The 27,107-nt window shown below is 40.2% G+C and overlaps 1 protein-coding gene across 1 annotated transcript in view; it reads left to right on the top strand.

The window, feature by feature from the left end:
* Positions 1-27,107, top strand: part of LOC133974241 (receptor-type tyrosine-protein phosphatase gamma-like) — a 121,236-nt gene that overhangs the window by 4,503 nt on the left and 89,626 nt on the right. Inside the window, exon 2 of the mRNA XM_062412146.1 lies at positions 24,443-24,625. Within this exon, the coding sequence (XP_062268130.1) occupies positions 24,443-24,625 (183 nt within the window). The remainder of the gene's footprint in view (positions 1-24,442; positions 24,626-27,107) is intronic.

The following is a 27,107-nucleotide window of genomic DNA, read 5'->3' as shown; positions in this document are numbered from 1 at the left end:
ACAACTATAAACCGTGAACACATTACATGAGCTGCAAAGTGTAGTGTGTAATCATATGGAAATGAGACAGGAGTAGGATATGATTAAAAACTCTGTGTTCTTAACAGGTTCTAGATGATAAGATTTGAGAGAACCTTTCTGCAAATATATTGGAATATTAATGAGAATAGCTGATTTTCTTCAAATTACTAAAAGTTATTATTGCTTTAAGATACAGATAAGATCTGAAAGATAGGGATCAAAGTTTGTGTTGCTTTGGGACATAACTTATATTGGTGCCAGCTTGTGTGAGGGTGCAATTGATTCAGTAATCAGTGACGTCATTGGATCCATTAAAATCCCATATTGCTTAACTGGTTGAGCAAAAATTATAGTTGTGTGCGAACAAGCAATAATGTACAATTAGTAACATCATCACCTTACGTTGTGTGTTTATCCTATTGTTTCAATATCTGTTAAAAATTTCCGTTTTAAGGAGCTTTATCTTTCCAAGACCAGTGTTATAATTACTGAAATCAATGAATATACTGTTACATCGAGAGACTGGGAATCTGCTCCTGTTGATTCACACAATGACTTGTATTTGAAAGATATATATCAATGGCATAGGCCGCCATCCATGTAGCATATCATTTTAAGACTGTAATAAGTATGTGTATAGTAAAAATCTACACCAACGCATATGAGCACATTTTTCAATGAGTGTGTTGTTGTTGGTAATATTTAATATTAAGCAGCTGCTCTGCATTTATACATCTACAGGGCTGTTTGTGTGTACATATGGGATTATAATAATTGGTAATACATAAATAACATGAACATTGAACAGTAGAAACGTATTTATTTACCATTTATTGTTATGGTGTTTGAGGTGGAGAGGAGTTTGAGTGTGAAAGAGGCTCTGGGAGATGAAGAGGGATGCCCCTGCTCTGACGGCATTTTGATCCACAAAAAAGAAGAACAGTTGCGATTTTGACTGCTGTGTGTGGAAGACCATACATGCTGCCACATTCTACACCATTTTTACTGTGCTTGAAAGGTGCGCCTGCTAGCAGGGCACTGCAGTCATTGAGCCAACAGACGTCCATGGCCTTTTGGCATACTGAGTCAGGGAAAACTTGATATTCATTGTGTTAGGAGACAGAAGAAACATGGTACGAGATGGATAGCTGATCATTGATTATAACACCAATGTTTCTGACGTTTTAAAGAGTTTCAGAACAAGGTGCTTTTCTCAACCATATCAAAAGGTCACAGAGACACGCAGCGAATCACATCTAGACCATCTGGGGGTAATGACAGGTGTAGTTGGCTGTCATCTATGAGAAGCCTAAGAGTCAAAAATTGGACCAAAGGAGGTGATGCGTATTGCAAAGAGAAGGGGCACTAGGACTGAGCCTTGTAGTGCTCCAGTGGGGAGAGGATTGGAAAAGGATGTTTATACATGCAATTAAGCAATAAAGCTAATGTCTGATAAAACCACAATATGGTAGAGTTCATTAACTAACACACAAAAAGTCAGCATTAATACCTAAAGGGGCTGCTTCCTACTACTGTTAGGTTTCAATTGTATCATGTGTATACAGGTCGTAGCCATACAGACTTTGAGTACTTGAATTGACATATACGAATTTTTGATGAAAACAAAAATGAAAATAACACAGTAGAACATCATCCTGCTAAATACGCCTCCTGTTGTCTTTGGTCTTCTGTCTGTGTTATAAAGCTTGACAGCTGTTTGAACTAAACACATGGGAGCTGCAGTCGTGATCAAAGGCTGCTGCTCCTCCTCTCTATTTTCTAGAGATGGACCATACAAGCTTTTGTAGTGACTACTTATTAAAAGTGATACCTTGATGGTCATTCTGCCATTTAGCTTTTTGCTTGTATAGTGAAATATGTGACTTGCAGTTGAAGCTGGTAAAGGAGTTAAAGTGACAGTTATGGTGGTAGGTCTGACAGCATGTCGAGTGAGTTGGAAGAGCTTAAAACAGCTGGAAGGAGTTGAAATGTAGGTTTGAACTTTAAGCCCCACAGACATTGAATTGTCAGTTTGTATCTAAGTACCTAAGCAGGTTTAAGAACCAATATATAAAGAGCAAAAGGTGAAAGTGACAGAGATGTCAGTTAATGTGCATGAAGGCAGAAGTAGAAGGCTCATCTGAAGAGGAGGATGAAAGCAGTTCAATCAGGAGAGACTTGATTTCCAATTTACTAGTATTTTTTGTACATACCCCTGTGAGATGTCATCAGGATTAGAAGGGGACGGAGCAGAGCATCGAACAGGAATACCCCCCGGGGTCTAGACACTGGTGGTGGTTTATCGGTCAAACGTATGTTTGCAAGGCACATCTTATGCTCGCTGTCCTAACGTACTCGCTGAGTGTGACATCCTCTGCCCTCAACCCTCACAAGGGTAAGAAAAACTACAAAAAACCTTGACATGGAAAAATGAAGAAACCTCAGGAAGAGCCGCATGCGAGGGATCCCTCTTCCAGAATGGAGTGAAGTTCAATGGATGCCACGAGTAATAAGTATATTGTCAGGCCGTCTTGTAGTTTTTTTAGTCTGCGATCAGCTGCCACCATGATCCGTTGACATGATCCATGATCAGTTGAGGCCGGGATCCTGATGAGGTGATGAATATCCTCAGACTGGAGGAGAATGGGGTGGAGGAGGGGTTGCACGAGTCGCTGAATGATGGCTGACTGAGGAAGAGAGGAGAAGGGATTTTTAAAGTTAGACAGCTGATGAATGACTGGCGGACAGAGACCGCGCCCGCCCTGATTGGATATTTAGGTAAACCCACAATCAGCTGATCACTGTGCAGGTAAGGACCTCCATTGGGCTCTCCTGATATTAGGAACACCCACGATCAGCTAATCGGCTGCAGGTTAAGTCTTCCTTACTGAACTTACGCTGAGCTTCATTTGAGAGTTCAGGTGATGCTGGCAGTGCTGGAGATAGCTGGGGTGTGTGCACTGTGTCACTGAGTTACAGTCTATATGTTGTGACACAAGTTGGATGAGCAAGCATTAAATTCAATCTCACTGTGTGTTCATGATAAAGAGATTTAAGTAGCTGAATAATCAGCTTAAGTGGAGACGTGAGTGCATTTCAGAAGCTGATGGTTCAGTTGTGTGTTATAAACAGTGAAATGTAAGATTACTCCTGCATCCTCTGTTCACCCAACAAAATGGGCCAATTGTATTTGCACATTGTCACTTAATTTCTGATGCAGATGTTAACTATCGATGGGCCAGTAGTTTCTATTGTAAACTGTCACTTGGAACAGCTGATTTTGCAACACACAGTTGAGAGCAGAGTTTGCTAGGATATGCAATTAACATTATTTGTTAAGGGTAAGTTTTCAAATATTACAAATATTAGTATATAAATAACTCCACTGCATGTTACTCATATAATTTTCAAGGTTTTTCTATGAAAACGTGTTTACCATGGTAAGACATCTTCCAAGACACCCCTCTGATGGGGGTGGGGAAGGAGAGCACTGAACTACCACCAGGTAGCAGCACAGGGTCCTTTCTGCAGCAATCTTTGTCCACGGTATATGCTATGCTAATTGAAATATAAGTGGGTATATGCCATATACCTGCATATACGTAGTGAGAGAAGGCTGCCTGCTGAAATGACCCCTTAAAAGCGATTTCCCTATGTTGCCTGTGAACTCTAATAAAGGTAATTCTGTGTAGTTTTTCAATTCAATCTAAGCGTCCTTATGAGATGGTTGAAGGAATAATATTGAACGTCTATATAAAGAAAGCTTTCATTAGGTTTGGCCTTTTACATATCAGCTTGATTTGCCTCAGCCCAAAACTTCTCCCTGCCTGCCTGCCTCTTACCACCTATTAAAGAATGGCTTTGATCATCTCGGAAATTCACTCCCAGTGTCACTTTAGTTTAAGTTTTGTTTATAGAGCCATTCATTATTCTCTGTTTTGTCTCTAAACTCCACCATTCTTTCTCCTTGTGACACTCAAAACTACACCCAAAAGTAAATCTCAGTCAAATCCCTGCTAGAATTAATGCTACCTTTTTTTTTGCCAAAGGGATGTTTATAATCTTTTATTCATAGCAGAAGAAAAGTAAAGAACAACAACTATAATCATAGTGGAACAATCCCAGGAACAGTGCAGCAGTCGAGGAGGATTTGAACAAAGCAATGTCAAAAGGATATAACGGCATAAAAATTAAATGTTTTATTTCCACAGTCCGGATCAGTGCTGTTAGTCTCGGCTTGTAAAACCCTAGCACGCGCACACGCACGCACACACGCACGCACGCACGCACGCACGCACGCACGCACGCGCACACACACACACACACACACACACACACACACACACACACACACACACACACAGGCATATATTGAATAAACAATCGCCGCACACAGATTACAGCTTTTCGGTGGACAACGCTGATGTTATTGTAGGTCACTTGTATTTCGGTAGTGCTCAGACACACCAATAATCACTGAATTAATTTGTGTGAAATGCAGGGAAATAGACCTGGATTGTAAAAACACACACCATCTTTAACAGGAATGTAGCACGAAGACTCTTTGGACAGTTTGATGTGCATGATACAGAAGCATAAAGACATGGCAGAATACTCATTCTGTGCAACCTCTTGCTCCAGCACCTGGCACATATTGAACTCTCTCCTCTACGAAGATAAAGACTCCAAGCATGGCCAAATAATGAAATGTTTTATTGGGCATCATGTCTGTGGTGTTGCTGGTTTCAGTTTTCCTCCTCTCAATGATCTACTACTGTTGCCTCCTATTTACAGTTATGCACTCGCTACATGCTTATGGATGGTCAGCAGGGTGCAGCATATCCTCTCATTCTCTTGCCACAATCCTCAAAGAAACTGTTAAACCAGTCTCGAATCTTGACAATCATGTTAGAAGATAAGCTTTTGGTTGTTAAAACAACAAAATTGTCAACCCAAGCCACCAGACAAGTGCTTATTTGCAGTGTCAAATGGATGTATTTGTTTTGTTTCAAATCTTAACCTTTGTTTTAATCATTCTACATTTTGTTTTGAGTTGGAGTGATGAAGTGGTCAAGTCAGAGCCCCAGACCTTAACCCAACCCAGAGGCTAAGGAATGAGCCCAGAACTGGTCAAACCACACATCCTGAAGAAAGGTCAAAAATTCCGACTGAACATTGTCTGATCCACAGATGCTCTGTAGTTTCAGTGTTGAAGGGATGTAAAAACAACACGTTAGAAAATTCTCAGACCTATTTCTGTCAAAACATTGTAAAAAGAATACATGTTTGTGACTTGTCTCTAGTTTTCTTCATCTTTTTTCTTATTGGCAATTCTGGTGCTGTGTCATTACACTCTGGATGATTGGAAAAAGTAGTGTGCAACCATCTTGCCCAAATGCTCAAAATCGTTTTCCTTTCCTTATTTATTAATGTCTCTATAATTGTGACTGAATAGCTTACTCCACAATGAGGGATTTAATTTTAAGACACTTACTTATCATTGTGATGTTGTATCTTGACTGATTTACAGAGTTGTATACTTTTAACATATATTACATGTGATGTAGTGCATTGTAGAAAGAAGCACTGTAGCACTGTACATGCTGTCCGGTCTTGGTACTTGCCTTTACTTCAGTCATTTAGATGAATCAGCACCATGACAAGTAATGTTCAATCACACACTAGTGTGCGGGGTGGAGGTGGGTCCCTCACTGATCACAGTACTGAAGAGACAACTGAATGACAGGAGTGAGAACATTTTTAATTTTGATGGCTTACAGGCGAATGGTCTCAAGGCAAGTCAGATTGTGATTGGATGAAAAGAGAAAATAAATGGTAGAGTTGGGAAAAACTGTGCATGCACAATAACAGGAGGTCCCTCTAACTGAATTAAGGCTTGGTTTCATTTATTATCCATACAATAATTTATGCCATCTTGTAAATCGAAAGAAGGGCAGTGGAAAGGCGCCTTGTCTTCCTTGTGTGGATTACATGACTTTGCAGAGCTCTGACACTCCACTGCCTTTATCTTCACCAGTTCTTCATCTTAAAGTGTGGAGAAACATTTTGGAGTGGAGAAGCTTAAGCCACAAACCCACTTGCCTCTGTCAGTCAGAGCAGCACATCTACTCTAAGGATGATTGGTCTACTTAAAGCGTCTCAGACTGAGCCCACGCAGCCGTTTATCACAAACTTTTCCAACAGAACTCTTCCCACTCTCATTTGCAGTGTGTTGTGTCGAGGTGAGAGGCAGCGAGAGGGAGGCGTGCGATAGTGTGGGTGCAGCTCCTCAGCAGCCAGGAATTCATCCAGCGTGGAAGCATTCATAAAAGTCTGACTGCTGGGGAGTGGAGACAAATGTACTGCAGTGTGTCTTTTATTTAACTAAGGTTTCAAATAATAGCACAAGCCATGAATTCTTCTTTTTTTAAATGTGCTACAGCTTGACTGTGTGGAGATCTCATTCCCCCGTAATGCAACACCGCCTGTGTCTAAGTGATGACACAGGTGTGTTTTCATCCCCTGATAGGGCTTCAGAAGTCAAATACATTGGTTATACAGCTCGGAGATGGTGACATTTTTATTTTACCCGAATATAACATTTTACTGTTGTGTATTGTCATAATAACTGTAACTTCTTCGTCAAATATGCAAATGAAAAACATATCTCAATATTTTAATAGCAAGCATAGCCCAGAGGGTAAACATCACCATTCTTAGGACTAAGTGAAACTCTCTGCACTTTGAATTAAGAAGTGTTATATATCGATTCAACGCTCAAGTCACCTGGGATATGTTTTGGCGTATGAAAACTCGTTAATTTAAAGCCAGCTCTACACGGCACAAATAACTATTGTTCTTACACTGTCCTTTGACTGGGAGTGAACACACGTTTTACACTGGCTTTGGGTTCTGCCTTGAACTTAAGGCAAAGTTAAGGTGACGAAAGGTGTAAGACATGAAGTTATTGTTATTCATGCTTGGATCAGTGTCCTCTCTGCCCTTCACAACATATCATGTTGTGGAACAATAGAAATTGGAGGTGATGCTGGAAATTTGATTATCTGGGTGGAAGTGTGAGGATTTTCCCCCCTGTGTGTGTGCGCGTGTGTGTGGTGGGCGCGACGTGAGGGCGGCTGTAGTCCTGTGTGGAGAGGGCATTTTGTTTTTTCAATCTCTTCACGCTCAGTTGGACAGTCAGATAGGATTAATGGTTGGTGGCGTGCAGAGTGACGGGGTCAGTGGGACACAGGGCGAGTTGTGAAATCACTTCTCTATGGTGCACAGGGACTGAGAACTCAGAGGCTGGATGCTGGATCAACATTATAGACTATCAGCTTGACTACATTTATTTAAAAGTTAACTTTTTCAAACTTATTTCCTGGTTAACTTTTGAGTGGAGCTTACCGTGCTTAATCTTAATAGCACTGTAGCAGTGATTATTTTAACGACAAAAACAATTAACAACACAGCCATGGTTCAGTTTTTTCAGTGACTCAGAGAAGTGGTAGAATTCAAAGGAGAAGTGAGTTGGAGACTTCTATTAACATTTACAGTCTTTTGTCATTTTTATTGTCACCGTATTTTGATGATATGGTACCTCAACTAAACCGATTGGAACCGATTTTAATTGTTAGTTATTTTGGAATCATTAACCCATTATTTTATAGAATACCTTTTGGGGGATATTGCTGCAAATAGGCACGTTTGTATCACTTCTTCACTTCTTCTTTTATATCACAACATAGCATAAAGCTGATAGAAGCATTACAGAATAGTGGCTTTTTAATAAGCATTTTACCACACTCCAGTCAGGCTCCAGTTCTCTGTCAAAAATGAGTCTTCATGAATTGAATCCACTTAGATTTTTTACACAATGTATGGCTTGGACTGGACACTGCTGTGTCTTGGAGGTATATATAGCCACATTTTGACCAAAAGTACCCACAGCCAGGACCTTTGTCAAGGAGCTTAAATCTCCTTGCGGACCAACTCATTTCCATGGAAGTTTGCTTAGAGTTCTTGGATGCATTTTGAAGATTTCTTTGATAATTTTTTCAACATTGATATCCTTTTATTCAAATTTCCCCTATGACCATGTCCAAAGAGTTTGTACACAGTTTCATGGACTTTGTGTGTTGACTGATTTGACGTCATGATGCTCAAACATTACTGTCTCAGAACTTAATGAAACTAACCAAAGAACTGTCAGAATGACAGTGGAGCTCTGCGGGGTACCTGGGTGAGACTGTTGAGTTGCACAGTAAACCAGGTATTTGTGTCTACAGGTAGTCGAAGATGATGTGAGAATTGGGTGCCTGGGACTTGGTTACTACATTTACAATTCTGAATCAAAAGTTGGATGTGGATGTTACGTGCTTGGGCATGTTGAAGTGTGTGTATGGTGCCCTTGCAGTACGTGTGTGTGTGTGTGCGTGATATTGGACAGCTGTGAAATGGAATGTGACTGACTTCAACAAGACTTATTGAATACACATGGCAAGCCAGGAGCCCAAGTGGCCTTTTGTCAAAACACTTTCCCTTCCTTCATATCTGTCATGTCCCTTGCCCCCCCCCCCACACACACACACAATTATATCTAATTAAGGCTGAGTGCCATTTCGGCTTCGACAAAATGCATCTTTCCCACCCATGTGTGCACTCACTCTTGCTCACTTCTTCCTATTGGTCACTAAGTGAAATGGATGCCTCCTGTGTTCAAGGTGACAGGAGGCAGTACCCATGGGATACTGTCTGCACCCACACCCATAGACAGCTATAAGCTATAAGCTCCCTGAAGTCAATAAATCATTACTCTTCTGTCCCTTCTTATTTTTTTATATTCATACATTTTACACATTTTCTATATTTCTCTTAACTACAGAGCAATATTTCATATTGTTCCTACATGTGTCATTTCCTTCATTCTAAAGTTTTTTTTTTTTTTTTAAAGCAATTAGGATTCTTAAGCCATTGACTGCTCTTTCTGATCATGTGTAAAATGTGACTGGGGAATGATCCCCAAAGCCTTGTGATTCATGTTGCTTTGAGCCTCGCAGGGGGTGTGTTATTATTTTCATGACATAACTGCAGCACTGATCATGCCTTATTATGGCTAGTGGGCATATTTCCTCAGCTCCTCTCTCATGTGTTGATGACAGAGCACAGTAATTGGCCACACTGAGTGACATCCTAGCATGTCTGGGAGCAGATAATGAGGCAGCCATTTTACGTAATGCTGACAGACACTTTGAGCTGTTAACGCAATTAACTGCCGCATCGGGCAGATCACTAGGTAAATTAATTTTAAGCCTCATTCCAGATTACACATTCATGGACATTAATCACCAACTGATTACTACTAAAACATTAAGAACATGGGAAAAAGTTTGCAAAATTTTGGACCAATTTACTAGTGCAGCTTTTATGCATTGGATTGGATGATGTCTGGCTGAGCATTGAGGCATCAGAAGATAAAGACACCCTAAGGAAAACATATTTTCTTTACTTGGTCAGATGTTATCAGAAAAACATATGTCCTGTATTAATGGTTGGACTCTGCTTTACCTTGTTAATGAAGCTTTACATACAAATAGTGCTCAACTGTATGTGTTTGGGAGTGTGTGTCTAACTGCAACATAGTTGCCAGAGAGGGTTTACAGAAGTAACATGACATCAGTCAATAAGTACATCATTTAAAATGGAATACATAAATAATCTAATTTAAAATGCAGTTTAAATAGAAAAGGAAAATAAATAACTTCCCATCTATTGGATTCAGATGGCCTTTGAGAAGCGATTTCCTTTCCTATTTGCATTTCCATTTCCTTGCTGCTTTTTTCCTTTTCCTATTAGCTGTGTGATTTGCTGAGTCATTTAGCTTTTCCTTTTAGCCTCTATATTTAGTCTTGTTAAGATACTTAGGGCAGTGCACTGGTAAAATGAAGTAAAACCTATGGGTAAAACAATATAAATTAGCCTAGGAGTGTATCAACTTATTGATTGGATCTGTACGGTTTTATATCTCCTTTGCTAATTTGCATTATATTGACACATATGTTCTGTATAAAATATATTTTTAATAATAATTATTAATAAATGGACATTGTGATGCAATTGTGATGTTGTATCTTGACTGATTTACAGATTTGTATAGTTTTAACATATATTACATGTGATGTAGTGCATTGTAGAAAGAAGCACTGTACCTGCTGTCCGGGCTGGGTACTCGCCTTTACTTCATTCATTTAGCAAAAGTTGTACTGAGCAGTGGACACTGTGTGCCAGTGTGCCAAAAACCACACAAATATATCAAAGAGAGTCATATAAATAACTAAAAGACAATCTTTTACTTGTTGATTTGATCCGTTGTTGATTTAACCCTTGTGTGGTGTTCATGTTTTTGTCGCTCATCCAATGTTCGCGGATCTGGTGGACCCACTGCATTATTGGGTCTTCAAATCAATACAGCTATAACAATTTATGTACAAATACTTAACAGATGTTTTCTTTATCCTAATAACAAGCAATATAGACAGCATATATGTTTAACATTGTCATTTACCCCTGTTAAATCACATTTATGAATAAAAGGGCTTCTCGTTTTTTTTTTATAAAATGCAATGCAAGAAAAATCAAGCACAGTCAAGATATAGGTGGAACAAACTAATATCAGTATTGATATTTATTTATTGGACCTCAATTATAAATTGAACATACACTGGTAATCTACACAACACGAGCAACACTTGCAAGTTCCAAGTATACGACGAAGAAGCATCACAGGCAGCCCAGATCTTGATTCTGTATTTTGTGGGTTTAGACAATATGTACTGCCTAAAGGGGCAGCGACCCCTACATGGCATCAGCTGCTCATCAACAGTGACATTAGGCCCAGGGTTGTAAAATAGGGTGAGGCGGGGCACCCACTTGTCCCATACTGTCCTGATGGCAGTTAGCCTGTCTTTAAGCTGCTGAACTAGTCTGTCGTCTCTGTTATCAAAGCAGATAATCTTGGAAATAATGTGGTAGATTTCCAGAGACATTGTTCCTCGAGAATGTTCTCTGCATGTTTATGCATCCTACATAGATTTTGTGGATTCCCGTCTAGATTTGAAAACTCAAGCAAGGATAAGATCCCCAAAGTATGAAAATAAATGGATTTGGTCCATCTCATTCCACCTCTCCAAAAACACACTGTCCCATCCAGAATGTTTTCTGGATGGAATCTGGAATGAAAAGTTCAAAAGAAGACTTGATGTCCTGTACATGACTGATCTATATTGGCACTGGTTGCATCCCTATTTCAGTGGTAGCCATTCGGGGTGGCTCATTTCTTTGGGCAAAAGACCAGTCAACTTCTTTTGACATCCATATTTCTCCACTTGCTGGCTGCTGACGGATGGCTCCTGTGTTTGGCTGCTGACGGCCTGGTCCTTGGGCTGGCTGCAGATGGGCTTTTCTTGAAGCTGGCTGATTGTCATTCTCATCCTCTTTTTCAAATTCTGAATTAACAGAAATATGATCTTCATAATCCTCAAAACTCTTCCTCTTCCTTGTCTTCAAAAGCTTCTCTCTCTTCAAAAATCATTTCTAAGGCCCTCTGAGCAAAGAATCATTTTTCCATGTTCATTGACTGTGATAAGTAGCCACACGTTCAAAGCTATGTATTTGTTGTATCCCTCCCCCAATTTGCAGCTGGTATAGTGTGAGAATTTTTTTTAGAATGTTTCCTGCAAGACAGGGTAAAATGTGCAGGAATGAGGGAGCAGAAGTGCTTAAATGTACAATTTCCACACATTTCTTACCCCTGGGTCCAATGGACCCGAACACCACATATGTAATGTAAATGTCTAGGAGGGGTGGGGGGGTGTACCATGTACAGTCATTGAAAATATGTTCTCTATATGTTCAACACAGAAAATGGACCAAGGCAAATTAGTTTGAGGTTGAACAAATTATTAATCGCAAACTTTTTCTTTCAGCAAACATTGAAAACGGGTCCCACAGACCCGAACACCACAAAAGGGTCTTAAATATTGATACCATATACCCGTCCATTAGTTGGAGCTGCGTATCCTTGATGTCGTGGGCTCTGAAGCCTGTCTCAGCAGTCACTGATCATAGAGGTGGTTAAAACAATAGTGACAGCAAAGTGCTCAGTGCATACCTAAGGGATAAGTTTTATAAAAGAAGAGAAACTCTGCACTCCACTCAAGCAATCTCCCCTTGAGCAAATCTCAAGTCATTTATCTCAACCATGAAGGAGTTAGGGTTTACCGGTGTCACACATTATTATCCAATCAATACATGCTTATCCAAGTAGGTCATAATCATAAACAAGCTTTATTCTAACTGCTGTAACTGTTATTCAATCAATGGAGGAACAATAAAAGAAAAATAGTGTACCTAAGGAATGGATTAATTAAATGATGAGTTCAACAGATGGCAGATGAGTGTCAATATGTCTCTGCCACTCTCCTTTGTATTAAGACACAAGTTAGAAATTACACATTTTGATTGTTTTTTGGTTATATTTCAAATGAAAGGCTGCTCCCCCTGCTGCAATGTTTACCTTGCTTCCTGAAACAATATTCTGTCCCCTGCCCATATTCATAAACGTCAAGATGTTAATTTGGCCATCAATGCAGCTGGTCAGACCATAAAGCAAAGTAACACACTGAATTTTAACAACAGTATTCTCTTGCTGTCAAATATTAAACCTCATATGGCTGCTACAGTTGTGACCTGTCAGAGAATCTGTGCACTGCCCCGCCAGCGATCACACTGCCACTGTACAGATACATTATGACGGTAGCCCAAAAAACGTACTGCTAATTAGAACTGAGTCTGGTGGAGACTGCACTTGCCAGTTAAAAGTGATGGTCCTCTCTGATCTGTCATCCATCTCTTCTTTATTCATTCACCCTATGAAGAAACCCACTGTCAGGAGAGATGACTTGAATGGACAGGCTGAATAACTTAAGTTATGCTGTTTAGTGCCAGACAGAGAACAAACTGATTGTTTAATACATTTTAACAGGAGGTATAAACAACAGTTTAACCAAATTTAAGGTTCGCATCGAGGGTATTAACAGACTTAATGACTAAGATTAAGATTAGATTAAGATTAGTTTATTTATACAAAACACATGAACAGACATGCACAACACACTCATGCAATGGTAGGTCAATTTATCCTCTGCATTTAACCCATCTGGTGCAGGACACACAGAGCAGTGAGCAGCCATGTACAGCACCCGGGGAGCAGATGTTGGGGGAGTAAGGTGCCTTGCTCAGGGGCACTAGACAGGGTAGGGAGAATTATCTTGGATTTTTGGACAGATCAATCCAGGTTCGTCTTTTGTTGTCTCTCCGTGGAGTCGAACCAGAGACGAACCAGAGACCTTCTCTGCCCATTGTCCAAGTTTCTACGACTAGACCACCGCCTCTCCTGCGGAATAGAATAGAACTCAGAAGGGAGGAAAGTAACCTATAGCACGGGGCCCAGGAGTTGTAATAATAGCAAATGTTTAATGTCTAATTATTTAAAAAAACTCTTTGAGGTTGAATCCACTGCAGAGACGGTCTGATTGCTCTCCATTGACCACTCCGAAGGGGGAGATGGCAGTCAGGCTGAACATAATGAGAGGCACACAATGAAGGAACAGTTGCCACAGTGAGGAAAGCTAAGATTAGCCAAGATTAACTGTCACTCAGGTAAACAGATAGCGGGGGGGGGGGGGGGATATTCTCTCGCATCTGAGATCCCTGCTGCGCTTGTGCAACTTCCACCTCAGATTGTCAGCAATCGACTCTTCTTCAACGTCAATTATTCACTTTGTAAATGCTCGTGGCTGCTGCTCCTGACCTTTCAGACAGTTTGAGGATTTTCAGTCAATTAAGAACCGTTCTTGAAGCAGATGCTGTGCCGACGACCTCGCTCACTTCAAACTGAAACACCTGCCACAATTCCAATTTGCTGCATAAACAAGATACAAGACTGTATGGAAAAAAAGTCTCCTAATGACCACAGTTATGGACTGCAAGCCGCTAAAGACAAAAGCTTTTGTTTTTTTTTTCAAAAAGAAAACACCTTGTGTGACATTTGCTGTCAAGAGAAGTCTGACAAACTTGAGAATAACAAAAATCAAGGTGTTCCAGTGAGACTGAGAATCGGAGGGAGGCTGGGGGAGGAAAACAGAGAGCAATCTTTCATGCCGATTCATATTCTGTCCAGGAAAAACAAAGACGCACTCTCGCCATATGTCCATCTCCTGCAATTAACCACTCACGTCAGAAAGGTCTCCTCAAGCGTGGAAATAACAAGATGGAGAGAGACAGAAAGCTTTGTGTGGCATGTTTCTCTTTTCCATTTGGCAGGAAGCTTCCTCTCAGCAGGCACTAAGAGATCCTCTCTCTCAGCACTGATTCCATCAGGATTAGTGGGGAAATGGCAGAAATCAATGCACTGAGGAGTTGGCCTGTATGCTGAGGATGCCTGGATTTGGAGACGAGGAACCAATCCAGTGAAGGGGGGGGGGGGGGGGGGGGGGTTTAGTTGTAATCTCTGAATGCAGTCAGTGCCAGAGTCTCCCTAACCCGTCTCGGTTTTACAATCCTCACCTGGAGTGAAAACACACAACATCTTTGTCCAGCAGCAGCCAGACAATGTAGATTGTAGATAAATTAATCCTCAGAGAAGTGACTGATACAGTAAAATTACCTGCCCATTTCTCTGTCTTCCCACGTGACTTTGACCAATTTCCATTCAAATCCTCCTTTATTCATTACTTACTGCTTCAACTTGTCTGAATAACATTAGCTGATGTGTGGACTTGCTTGCTAGACCTTATTTAAAATAAGGTCTGGTTGATAATTGGTATTTTGACTATTTCCAAAGCTTCACTAGGAGTTTCTCCTGCTCCTAGACTTTATGCTGAGACTGACCTTCTGTAATGTGTAATGTGCGAGTTAATGAAAATTCAAAGCAGGACTGACTGAAGATTTGAAATTGAAAGACTATAATGTTTGCACGCAGGCACACATACACATACATTCACACGTCAAGGTTGTATGGCTGTCATTGATTTAATTTAGACATCCATCATACCATGTCACTGTCAAATTATACCAGAATGAATTGATAAATTAAAAGCTGTTTTGTACTAAACTCCTACACATCCCGACACATGCAGACAGGGCCGGAGCATAATGGAAACTTAGATGGGAGTGGATTTGTAGGTTCAGTACCCTTGTGAGTCCACCGATTCAGCACGCATACTTCTCACCATTATCCAGTCGTGTGATTGAGGTGAGAGCTTTAGCAGTTAGGCTAGTCCCCTCTCTCCCTTCCTCTTTTACTTTTGCACTCGCACATACTGCTGCTTTCAGCAGAAATGAGCTGTATTAAGGCAGAGACTAATCGCTTCACATTTTCCCTTCCACTGCACTTGCCGGGCGGGCCACGGCTGTCTGGATCCATAGGTAATGCTAGCCTTATACGAAAGCCAGACCACCTCAATCAATAGCTGCCCCTGGGCCAGGACGGAGATGGGAAGGAGAACAGGATGCCGCCTAATTCAATGAAGGACACATTACCCCGTGCCTGCAACGCGCCAGGGTATGAGTAATCATAGACAAATTCATTTTAGAGCCCTCTAGCCCAGTATTGCTTTCAATTAAGGGCAGAGATTAGAGCAAGTGGGGTGCATATAGTGAGAGCTGCTGTGAGTGGGAAGCAAAAGGAGAGGCTCAGACAGAGATCGGATCAGTTTCTGTTGACATAGCCAATTTGCAGCTGAGGTCTTCTTCAGGCATTCAGTATATCCAGAGGAGTTGTTGTAATGCTTGACTGACCAGTTGACTGTGAAATGCAGATAATGATCCATCCATGAGAGGCTCAGTGTTGTTTTCCGTCTTATGGAGAACAAGTACATTATACTGTAGATGTTGCCGATGGAGTGCTGGCTAAAAAAAAGGCTGGAATGGAATGACATTTTTTGAAAAAAAATGAGCGTGGTTGAATCCAAACAGGTAAGACTGCTGCTCAAATGTGAAAACGAAAGCAACTCGTCCAAATTACTTTTCAGAGCATTTTAGTCCAACCTGATGAACCTGATCTACTCCACCGTTCCACAGAATGAATTGACAGGACAGAATTTGTATTATTTTTGTTTTTCTTAATCATTTATTTGGTGTTAATATAAACAGTAGTGGGAATTAAATATTAAGAATAACTTACACTTAGTTTAAGTAGACATTTGTTTTTGATAATTGTGTGTAGATAGTTGTTTATTATATATGAAGACACCAGGCCTGCTTTGGAATTTAAATAAGTAATGATGAGCCATAGTTATAGAGGCACACACAAAACATGGCATTTGTTTCTTGCAGCATCTTATCCATATAAACTCTGTGGGACTTATCTGTTGTTGACTCTCTGTCTGAACGGGACTTTTAAGAAATTTGGAAATGTTTAATTTGAGTAATAAAGTCATCAAAAAGGGCTGAACAAGAGCATTAGTAATTACGCAGGTAAGTGAATTCCTGCATAGAATCATTGCCTTCTGAATCTTTGAATTGCATCAACATCCTGCTCTTACATGTTGCACTGCTGCCATCCACTGAAGTTATATATATAACTCATTGGGTGAAGTGCAATCCAGTTCTACTTAAGAAGCACCCACTTGTGGTCAAGGTGCTTAAAGTGAGATTAAACTTAGTTTTACACTTGAATTATCTACATTACTTAATCAAGAATGAAAAAACGTGTATGCACTATTATGACAGCTCCAATCTATAGGCCTTAGGTATTTATGATTGTGCGTCGGTGCATGATAATGTAGAGTACGGTGTGTATGTGTGTGAGAGAATGTGTGTGTACATATAAATCTGTTTACTCTGTTGCTGTTTCCATGGCATTGACCTCATCTGCCCTCCTTCCTCTCCCTGTATATATCTGTCCAGCTCGCTTCTTGATGTCCTCCATGTTTTTTCACTTTGTGATTTTCCGCAGCTGTGGCTTTCATCATATCACATCATCCTCTGCATGCCAAAAGGGCAAAAGTGTGGGCATGCAGTCATTAAAATCCCCTGCTATGTCATCACTCAGTTGTTGTCAGACATATATATAGTTATGGAAAATGTTCAATTACTGAGTGGATATTATGCTGATAACTGTGATGTGTCAGGGAAAGAAAAAGGCTAAGTGGGATGTACAGTAAGAGATGGTATTTCTGCATGGATTCCTCTAAAAATGCCAGACGAACAAAAACACAGTGAGAGGCATAGACAGGAGCTGAACCTTTCTCCAGCAGTCAGTATGTTTATCAGTAAATGAGTTATCAGTAATGGAGGCTGTGTCTTTTCAAGTTGCTTTTAGATTTGATTTTCTAACTGGCATCTGGAAATAGCAAATAAATGCATTTCTGCTAAACTGCCAATATATAAGACGCAGATGGGAGCTTTGGAATGCAGTTTTGAAGCCACCTCTTAAGATCTCTTGGATTTCATTATATCCTCTATATGTAACAATCTGTATCTCTGGCATTTGTTCAGACTGGTGACATGTGATATATTGAGTGGTTATCATAAGGAATATTTTTAATTACTCTATGTTGTATTCTTTCCATGTGTAAAATCGTACAAATCAGTTAGATGCGGTGGAAGGCCTATGGAAATGCTAATGCTATGTTTACACCAATCACATATGAGGTCAAAGCAAATATACAAATAGACAACTCTCTTCTATTGTGTGTTTACAATAGAAGAACTTGAGCAATAGATTTGTGTGACACAATGTCACAATAGCCAATCATCATTGATGATGAAACTCACAATACTCAGGTCATGGCACCAATCCGAGCTAGCAGTTCATCTAACTAACCAGTAAGCTGATCAGCCCTAGGTATAGCGCTGGAATTGACAGTCATCCAGACGCAGCTCCTGGAGTGGGCTGTGAAATTCCCTTGTGTTAACTCACACACAACGGTGCTGGCTTCCACAACAGGTATCAAGTGGGTTAGGGTTAACACAACATGAACATTTGCTTTGTGATTGATGTGAACGAGCCATAAGGTGAAACAGCTCTATAGGTCTTATGTTCACAGTCAATCTAGGACCAAATGTTAGTCAAACAAAGTTAGCTGTGAGCTGGTGAGTGTGGTGGAGACAGATGTTATGCTAATTCATATTAGATATGAATTTTATTACTTGCAAAATTGTGAAACCCTCTTGGTTAGGTTATATGTCCTCAAGTAGATTAAGATATGCCAGATTATTCAAAACTGCCTCTCTCTTGACAAAACAAATAGATAGATTAACGAGTTGAAATCTGACTGGTGATAAATGCTAATGTTGCTCAGCATCAGATGCATGTTCTAAACTGCTTGATAACAGATGTATATCACAGCCTCAGCCTGTCACATTGAATAGTTCTGCTTTCTCTAGAGTAAAAACTTCAAAGTAGTCTTTATAAAGATCTTTATATACATTATATTACATGTCATTTAGCTGACGCTTTTATCCAAAGCAACTTACATTTTTAGAACACTCATCATTTTATGAGGGGCCATCTAGGGATTCAGTATCTTGCCAAGGACACTTAGGCATGCAGATGGGATAGAGTGGGATTCGAACCGGCAACCTTCTTGTTGCAGAGCACCCGCTCTATCCCCTAGGCCACGCTCTCCCAGATTATCAATAGATGCAAAGGCTTATAGCACCCTGGTTTTAAACTCTGTAAACATTTTAACAATAACAGACATCCCAAATCAACCCTAAACAACATAAGCAAATGCTTAATTGAGACGGAGATGAAATTTAATTTGTCTGCAGTTGAGAGTAAGAGACAAGAAATAAGCCTTTGGAAAGGTAGTTGACTGTGACCATTCATTGGCCTTTGCACCATTCAAAATCCACTACAGCTGAAGATGACTGTGATTTTTAAGAGCTGTACCTTCTTGATTTATTTCAGTACTGTTCCTATTCCATTACATGTCAGAGCAGTACACATCACCTAATTGTCAGTCATGTCTCTGTGAAAGCTGCTTTTTAACAGCTCATGTCTCATTCTCAGCATTTTAGAGTTCAACTAGAGTTTCCACTGACAGGAGAATTATAGGTCTGTGGATCTCACAACACTGCTTTTATAGGACATGATGGCACCAAAGTGCAGCAGCAACTCTGAGTCTAACATAAAGGACAATAAAGTTCTGTATATAGAGCAATTAATAAGGTGGCCTATTATCTAGGTTTTCCATCTCAGAATACACGTCTGAGACGTAGGAATAGTACACCACTTAGCTGTAAAGCACAGCAGGATGGCAGGTGAGTCACTTTAAATGCAGTGTCAATGTTTGTCTTATCTCTTTCATTCAGAGAAAATACACATGGTGATACCTATACCACAATACCTCAAAATATAGCACAGTTGATTTCAAATTAAGATTAGTAGTATGTCTTTTTAATTAAATACTGAGATTATTATAGGCTTTTAAGTACAATCATTCAGATCTTTTAATTTTCTAAATCAGAATATCCCAACTGAGTGTGTTCACTTTAAAGAACAACTAAAGAGCAAATTAAGATCAAGTGGTTCCACACCCATTTGTGATTCAGCTGTTTAATATCCTCTCTGTGTCCTGTATTTAACCAGGTAAAGGGTCCATAGAAATAATTAAATGTCTTTTTCAATCTCAATAAACATTGTTGGAATAAAAATCCAATGCAGCTCTCATATAGATCTGGTCAGAAATCCACCAATAGTGTATACAAAGGTACACATTTCTAAATGATTTAGCAGAAATCACAAGAGTACTATATCCTCCATCCATTAAAATTAACTGTGGGGACCAGAATTTGTCAGATCTCAAGAAGTTCAAGTTTCACCACAATATCTTTCAGCCACCATAAAAAGATGTGTCTTTAAACCTCATACTTATAAACAAGTATACACTGAGTTGCATTATAAACATTGTATGTTTTGAATTACTCATGTCAGGTGTGGGGTTGGGACGCCTCAGGCAGCATTGTGTCCCCAGTGTGCCCCATCGCCACAGTGTTGGGCAGAGGTGGGCTACATTTCAGTCGGAGAGATAATTTCCCAAGACTATTCCATTTGTATGGTGAACAAGGGGCAAGAATTGAAAAGGCATTTTACTTTCAGACTGTTTTAGTTAACAAAACTTCAGTCAAATAATTGTTAATTCAATTTATATTTCACTTTTTTCAAAAAGAAAGGCCAATGGCAGCATTCTATACAAGCTCTGGTTTAAACTCATACAGGCAGGTGACAGATCCCTTCAGCATCAACAACTGCCTAATTAACACACTGGTTTGTGCAACTTTATTTATTTATGTCTTACTGTCTATGGCCATGAGGATTTCCTTTTCAGTGCACATTAACATGAAGGCCCTTAAGTGCTGCTGAGTCAGAGAACTTCATGGTCACTTCTTAACATACTTTACTGTTGAGAAGAGTCCCTCATTGACAGCTAGAGTGATGGAAAGTGTTAACAGAAACCTATATGCCAGTCCAATTACATGGTCCTCATCAGTGAGTTGCGAGAGGTTGAGATGACTACAAATGGCATAGTGTTTGTGGCTTGGACAGATCATGCAGCTGCCTTAAATCTGGCTCCATTTACAAAATGATGGTCCATCGCTATTCTCCTCATCTCTTAGTGGTATCTCATTACCTGTGCTGATGATATAACCCACCAGAGACGACTAGACAGTGTAAGGATATGTGGAATTTGATGGACCCAGGAGCAGAGCTATTTAACAAAAAGAGTATTAAACATAAAGAGTCTTAACTAGACAAAAACACAAGGAAGCTTACAAGAGGCTCATGAGATCAGGACATGGCAGGGACGCAGGAAAGAAGAGCTCCATGGAACATCATCGACAAGAACGACAAGAGCAGCAAGAACAATCGGACAAGGACAAAGGGAAGGACAGAGGCTTATATACACAGAGGGAAGGCAGGGGCAATTAAATACAGGTGTAACACATGAGGACTGGGGAAGACAATCACCGACAGGAGGTGAAGACAGAAACAACACACAAGGAACAGAGACTACAAAATAAAGCAGGAAACAGAAACACAGAGTGCAAACATTACAACAACTCAAACATAAACAACAGAGATCTACCAGATAAACAGAAAACATTTACAGAATTTGGCCTGACAAATACAAACTAAATTACCAGACTGTTACAGACAGCTCAGCATGAAATGTGCCCAGATCAGCTCTGTCATCAGATATATGCAGACATTTGCTGATTCCTTGGAGAGCTGAGCCCCTGGGTACATTTGCTCTTATTAAAGCAAAGTTTTCTAGGATCAAGACCAGAAAACTCTGAGGGAAGTTTCATGTTAGTTGAAAACCCACCAAAGTATGCTATCTGTCAGTGTCCAGAATGACATTGTGCCGATTGACCTCAAAGTGAGCATCATGTCATATTCTATGGATTTGTGGCACTTCTTTTCAAAGATGTTTTCCTGAGAGTGCAGTCAAAGTTCCTTGTCATCTCCAACCCTCAACAGTAGGGGCAGTGTCAAACTTGAAGAACAGCTTGTATGTATCCCTATCCTTTTGTTCCCCACTGCTGTCCTCACACTCCTCTCTCCCTCAGCTGAGGCTAAGGTCAGTAGCAGGCCAACAAAAAAAGGTGTCCCTGTAATTACTGAAACATATAAAGACCTTAGCAAGAGCCTGGACCTTAGCCCACAACCTGGTTTCCTCTGGTTTCCCAACATTCCCCTGTGACATTTGTCATCACTTGCCTCGTCCCACCTTGGCATATGTCTTTGCGAGAAAGTGCACTTTGTAGAACATTGCCCATTTTAACTCTCAGTACCAATCTCAAAATACAGTATGTGCTTATGTCCTATCTCTGTTTCTTGAAGAGAGTCTTAAAGGAATACAGAGTCCTTGGTGTTGTCAGCTACATCACTGAAGCAACCCATATGTGCAAGTGTTTATTCTGAGCTTGTTTAACAAATCTGTTGGTTTTTTCCATCCTGTGAAGTTTATGTGTTCCTATTTCCTACTTCATGATATTATTTGCAGCTGGTGCAAATACTCAAAACACAGGACAAAAATGGTGTATGTCTGTATATGCATAATGAGCAGAGAATGGAGATCTGTGTTCACAGGATACACATGCTGAGACAGATTCTTATCAATCAATCAATCAAATTTTATTTGTATAGCCCATATTCACAAATTACAATTCATCTCATAGGGCTTTAACAGGGTGTGACATCCTCTGTCCTTAACCCTCAGCAAGAGTAAGGAAAAACTACAAAAAACCCTTTTAACAGGGTAAAAATATGTAGAAACCTCAGAGAGAGCCACATGTGAGGGATCCCTCTCCCAGGACGGACAGAAGTGCAATAGATGCCACGTGCAGGAGAACATCATCAATAATCAAAGTCTCTAGCAGCATTGATGAAGCACAGTCCATGCTCAGCAACCATCTAGACCACGATACACCATCCAGACCAGACGCCATTTCAGTCCTCAGTCACCGTCCACCGCCGCCCACCAGGAGGACCCATCACAAGCCACCACTGCGGTCCTGGTCCACCGCCCGTGCCCAATGCCAACGCGACACAGGGTCCGCCACCAGCACCACGATCAGCCCACATGACTCAGAATCCGCCACACTGGATCCAACACCGCGACCCCTGGTGCGCGATTCACAAACCGTAATCCATGGTGCGGCCACAGAGGCCCTGGATCTGCGGGTGATAAAGCAAAGGGATTCCGGGGAAGGGGGATAGGGATGGAGAAGAGGAAGGACAAGCTGGAAAGAGAAGCTCCGTGTGTCATGTGTCATAAAATAGAACAAGTAACGTTCTGGCGCACTAATTAGCTCTAACTATAAGCTTTATCAAAAAGGAAGGTTTTGAGCCTACTTTTAAACGAACAGATGGTGACTGCCTCCCGAACTGAAAGTGGTAGATTATTCCACAGCCGAGGGGCTTGATGGCTAAAAGCTCTGGCTCCTACTCTACTTTTAGAGAATTTAGGGACGACAAGTAGGCTTGAATTCTGGGAGCGGAGTGCTCTAGTGGGTTTATAAGGTATTAACAGCTCTTTAAGGTATAAAGGCGCTATATTATTAAGGGCCTTGAAGGTGAGGAGGAGAATTTTAAATTCTATTCTAGATTTAACTGGAAGCCAGTGTAGCGATGCTAATATTGGACACCTTATGCCAGGTGTCAGCTTACAAATTCAGAGCTGTAAACTTCATCACCTGAGCTGCATGTTAATAAGAAGTGCTCTTTTTTACTGCATGCATGGGTCATGGTTTAAATGTTCTTTGTTTAATTTTTTTCATCAAATGGCATTTTGTTTGACAAATGTTACTAAGAGGGTGGCAACGTGGCATTCCTGTTATAATTACCAGTCTCATCAACATGTCTCTCTCTCCATCTCCTGTGTACTGTTAGTTTAGCTCGTCAGTTTAGCCATGTCATCCTCCACAGCCCCTCTTCTTTATAACCTGTCTTTCTAGCCCCTCTTCACCTTTTTTAAAATCCATCGTCTCCCTTTTAAAACCTCCAATGTTCTGATTGCTACCTCACATGATGAAAGGACTTATTTCCCAAGGTAGCAGCATTCATCCACTCTATTGCCATCCAGAGGCTGTGGTGTCAAAGCTGCCCGATGTGAAACTTGAACTTTTAGAGTAGGTTAACCAACATGTCAAATTAAAGGATTTTGTTTCCAACTGGGTCTCTGGCCCAACAGCTGAGCAGCGCACTGGGAATGTCCCTGGAACATCTGATTGGCTACTCCATCGTCGGCTTCAGCCTAAATCTTTGATCGAACTCTCAGGTGTTCAAACAAGGCCCTGTGCCCTTTCAGCCCTGGCCTTCCCTCAGACTATCTTTATCTCACAGCCTCTGCAAAGAAGTGACTCCAATGCTCCTCTGGCCCCAGGCTTTCACTCTGTGGACAGCTACTCCCACAGGCCGGCATTCTGGAGTTCAAGGGCTCCCTATCAGCAAATAATGTGATTGACAGTGATTTCAGAGGGATTGTCCAATGATAAGTTGATAGGGAGCTACGCAGTGCAAAAAACGACCATAGAATGTGTTTCGTACGTATAATTTTGCACAAAGTCGGCCAAACATCATGACCTTATGATAACTACATTTTGAAATGTTCTATTTTCACTTTATCAGCTGATGCCACTGTTTGGGACTCATGGTATATATTCTGTGGGAATGTTTGATTGGAATCCAGACGACTTTGCGTCGCACAGTGTCAGCTGTTTTTGAGGGAAATTAGATGGCTCTGAAATTTTATTTATTACTAATGTAGCCTTCTAAAGCTGTATCTGTTTCACATTAAATTGTGTCTTTCTCGTGCTAAGACCCTGTTTCCTCTTGTGTCTTCCTCAGGTCTATATGGACCAGATGAGGGCTGGGCGACTGCCTACCCAGAATGCAGAGAGAGAAACCAGTCGCCAATCAATATTGTGGACCATGATACTAAAGTATCCACAGAGTATCAGGAACTGACACTGGAGGGCTTTGAGTCTGAATCCTCTAATAAGACAACAATGAAGAATACTGGAAAAACAGGTACAGTAAAGACCATACAGGCTCAACTGCAGATTGAAATTTCCCAGGTTATACCCTATTGATTTATGTGGGCTAAGCATTTTTTTCCTCCACTCATACAGACTGCAATGTTTGAGGCTGTAGAAGTATACAGTCAGCTAAATGTTAAACGGGAATAACTAAGCATATGGACATAGAGAAGACTGAGAGTGAAATAGGTGCTGATATTATTTGTTAAGCATTTGATACGCCTTGTACGTCCAATGTACTTCAAGTATTTTAATGTTTAGTCTATACAGTATATTTTATCTTGTGTTTTCTTATCTATCTTTTGTTTCTCTTGAAACAAAACCTCGGACCTGTTTAAGTTAAGATTGGGTCACATACCCCAAAATGACGGATTGGTGTTCTTCATAGAATTCTTTACAACAGAAGGCATTTTACCACAAACAGTGAGTCTGTGATGGACCACTGTTCAAAGAGAATGAAAAGCTGAAGTGTGACGCCTCTGATAATCCCAGCTCATACTGGCAGGTGTCTAAATGTCAAACATCTGTTGCATCACTTCCCTGCACATGAGTATGAAACAAGACAGGTGCAATATGTAGCAAGTCATTGATGATGAAGATTACACCTATCGCTTTCATTCAGACATCCTGCAATCCGTATTAGCAGTGCCATGGCAGGTGTCACTGCCGGTAGGATTCAGCACTAGGCCATCTGCATTTGGCTCTCTTGGCATCTTGAGGTCCCTCCTTGTAAGCCACGGGTATTTTTCACAATTCCAGGTTGTCAGTAAGATGGATGATCTCTCCCTCACTGGAGAAATGGAGTTGAAAGGCTTTGGAGAGGCAGCGGCCACAGGTGGTTGGCAAAGCTGTTGACAGCACTCTTGAGTGCTAACCAAAGCACTGCACAGCTGTGTGTTTAGCACAGTCCCGTTTAACATCCAATCACTTGCTCAGCCAAGGATATGGGATTCATCTGTGATGACATTTGAATACATTCCCAATTTGTTTAAAGGTATACTGTTGATTTAGTTAAGTTTATAAAATAAAGCCTATGCTATAAACTCTAATAAAAAAAGCCTACAAATATAAATATCTACTCTACCAAAAAAACACCAATATTTTATATATCCTATACATGTTTGGAAATAGATACAAATATTTACACATCTGAGACAAGAAGTGAAATGAACATCTGCAAGTGAAAATGACAAAAGAAAAAGTTACACAACTAGATCAATAAAGTTATCTTTGCAATAGTTCTGAAAATAGGGAAACAGCAGCAGGAGTAGAAATGTCTGAAGGTAAGAGCTTGATCACTTACTCTTGCTGATTCATATATAAGATCTTGCTTGCTCAATCCCTTTTTTCCCTTTAAAAAAAATAAAAATAAAATCAGCAATGCACTGTTTTAATAAATATGTTTGGCCAATTTCCAGGCCATGAGTCTCCAGGATGTCTAGTAAAGAAAAGGAATAACAGTAAAAAAAAACATGCCGTCAATTTTAAAGCATAATAATTGTACTGATTAAATAATCAAATTGGTTTTGCCAATATCAATGGTTTTCTCTTTATTAAAGACCTTTCTACGAAAAGGCTTTGGAAATTACTGGTTACTAAAAATGCCCTAATTCATTGCACTGGATCATTGTCATGCAGTTCTCATGGAATTAAATGAAATCAATAAGTCTTAATAGCTGCTGGCTGTATCATCTTAACTGTACAGGAACCAGTGATAGGAATCTTCTCTTACTCCTCAAGAAAGCAAATCAGACATATGACAAGCTATTCCTTTTGAATTGTTGTCCAGCACCTTTAATCTCTGGTACTGACTACAAAGTAGGACTCTATTTCCCAAAAGCATTGGAGACAAAGAAGAGCTTAACCTTAAGCTTTACATAATGACAAAACTGAACTTTGGAAGATGGGAATCTATATAGTATATGAGTCAGCTGAACATGGTTATTGAACTCCGTAATGCTCCCATATGAGTATGCTCATTAGAAGTAAATGTCTGATTCTCAGAGTAGATATTTTGAATCTAATCAACAGTTTGACAAAGAGAGAAAAACTGGGAATGTTTCTAATATCCTTTTTATATATACTGTATATATATATATATATATATATATATATATATATATATATATATTTATTTTTGTATTTTTTATTTCATCCTATTATTTTTTTTAAGCATTCATACTGTGTAACATTCATACTGTGCATCATGCTGCATTACTTCCTATATGAAAGGGGGGGGGGGGGATTTGGGGTTCAGTATATTGCCCAAGGCCACTTCGAGGAATACCAGGATCAATCCACCGACCTTTTGGTTAGAGGACGAACGCTCTAACCTCTGAGCCACAGCCGCCCCAAATTTATTATAAGCTGTTCTTGTGAAGTTAATTCAGGATAGTCTACGGCTAGCTTTCACATGTAGACTTTATTTTAGCAGCAATGCAATGCAAAAATACCAAGTATACTGTCAATCTTTA

This window comes from Platichthys flesus, chromosome 2 (genome assembly GCF_949316205.1).
Source record: "Platichthys flesus chromosome 2, fPlaFle2.1, whole genome shotgun sequence".
Lineage (NCBI taxonomy): Eukaryota > Metazoa > Chordata > Actinopteri > Pleuronectiformes > Pleuronectidae > Platichthys > Platichthys flesus.
Note: the sequence above shows the minus strand (reverse complement) of the source record. Positions and strands in the feature narration are given on the sequence as shown.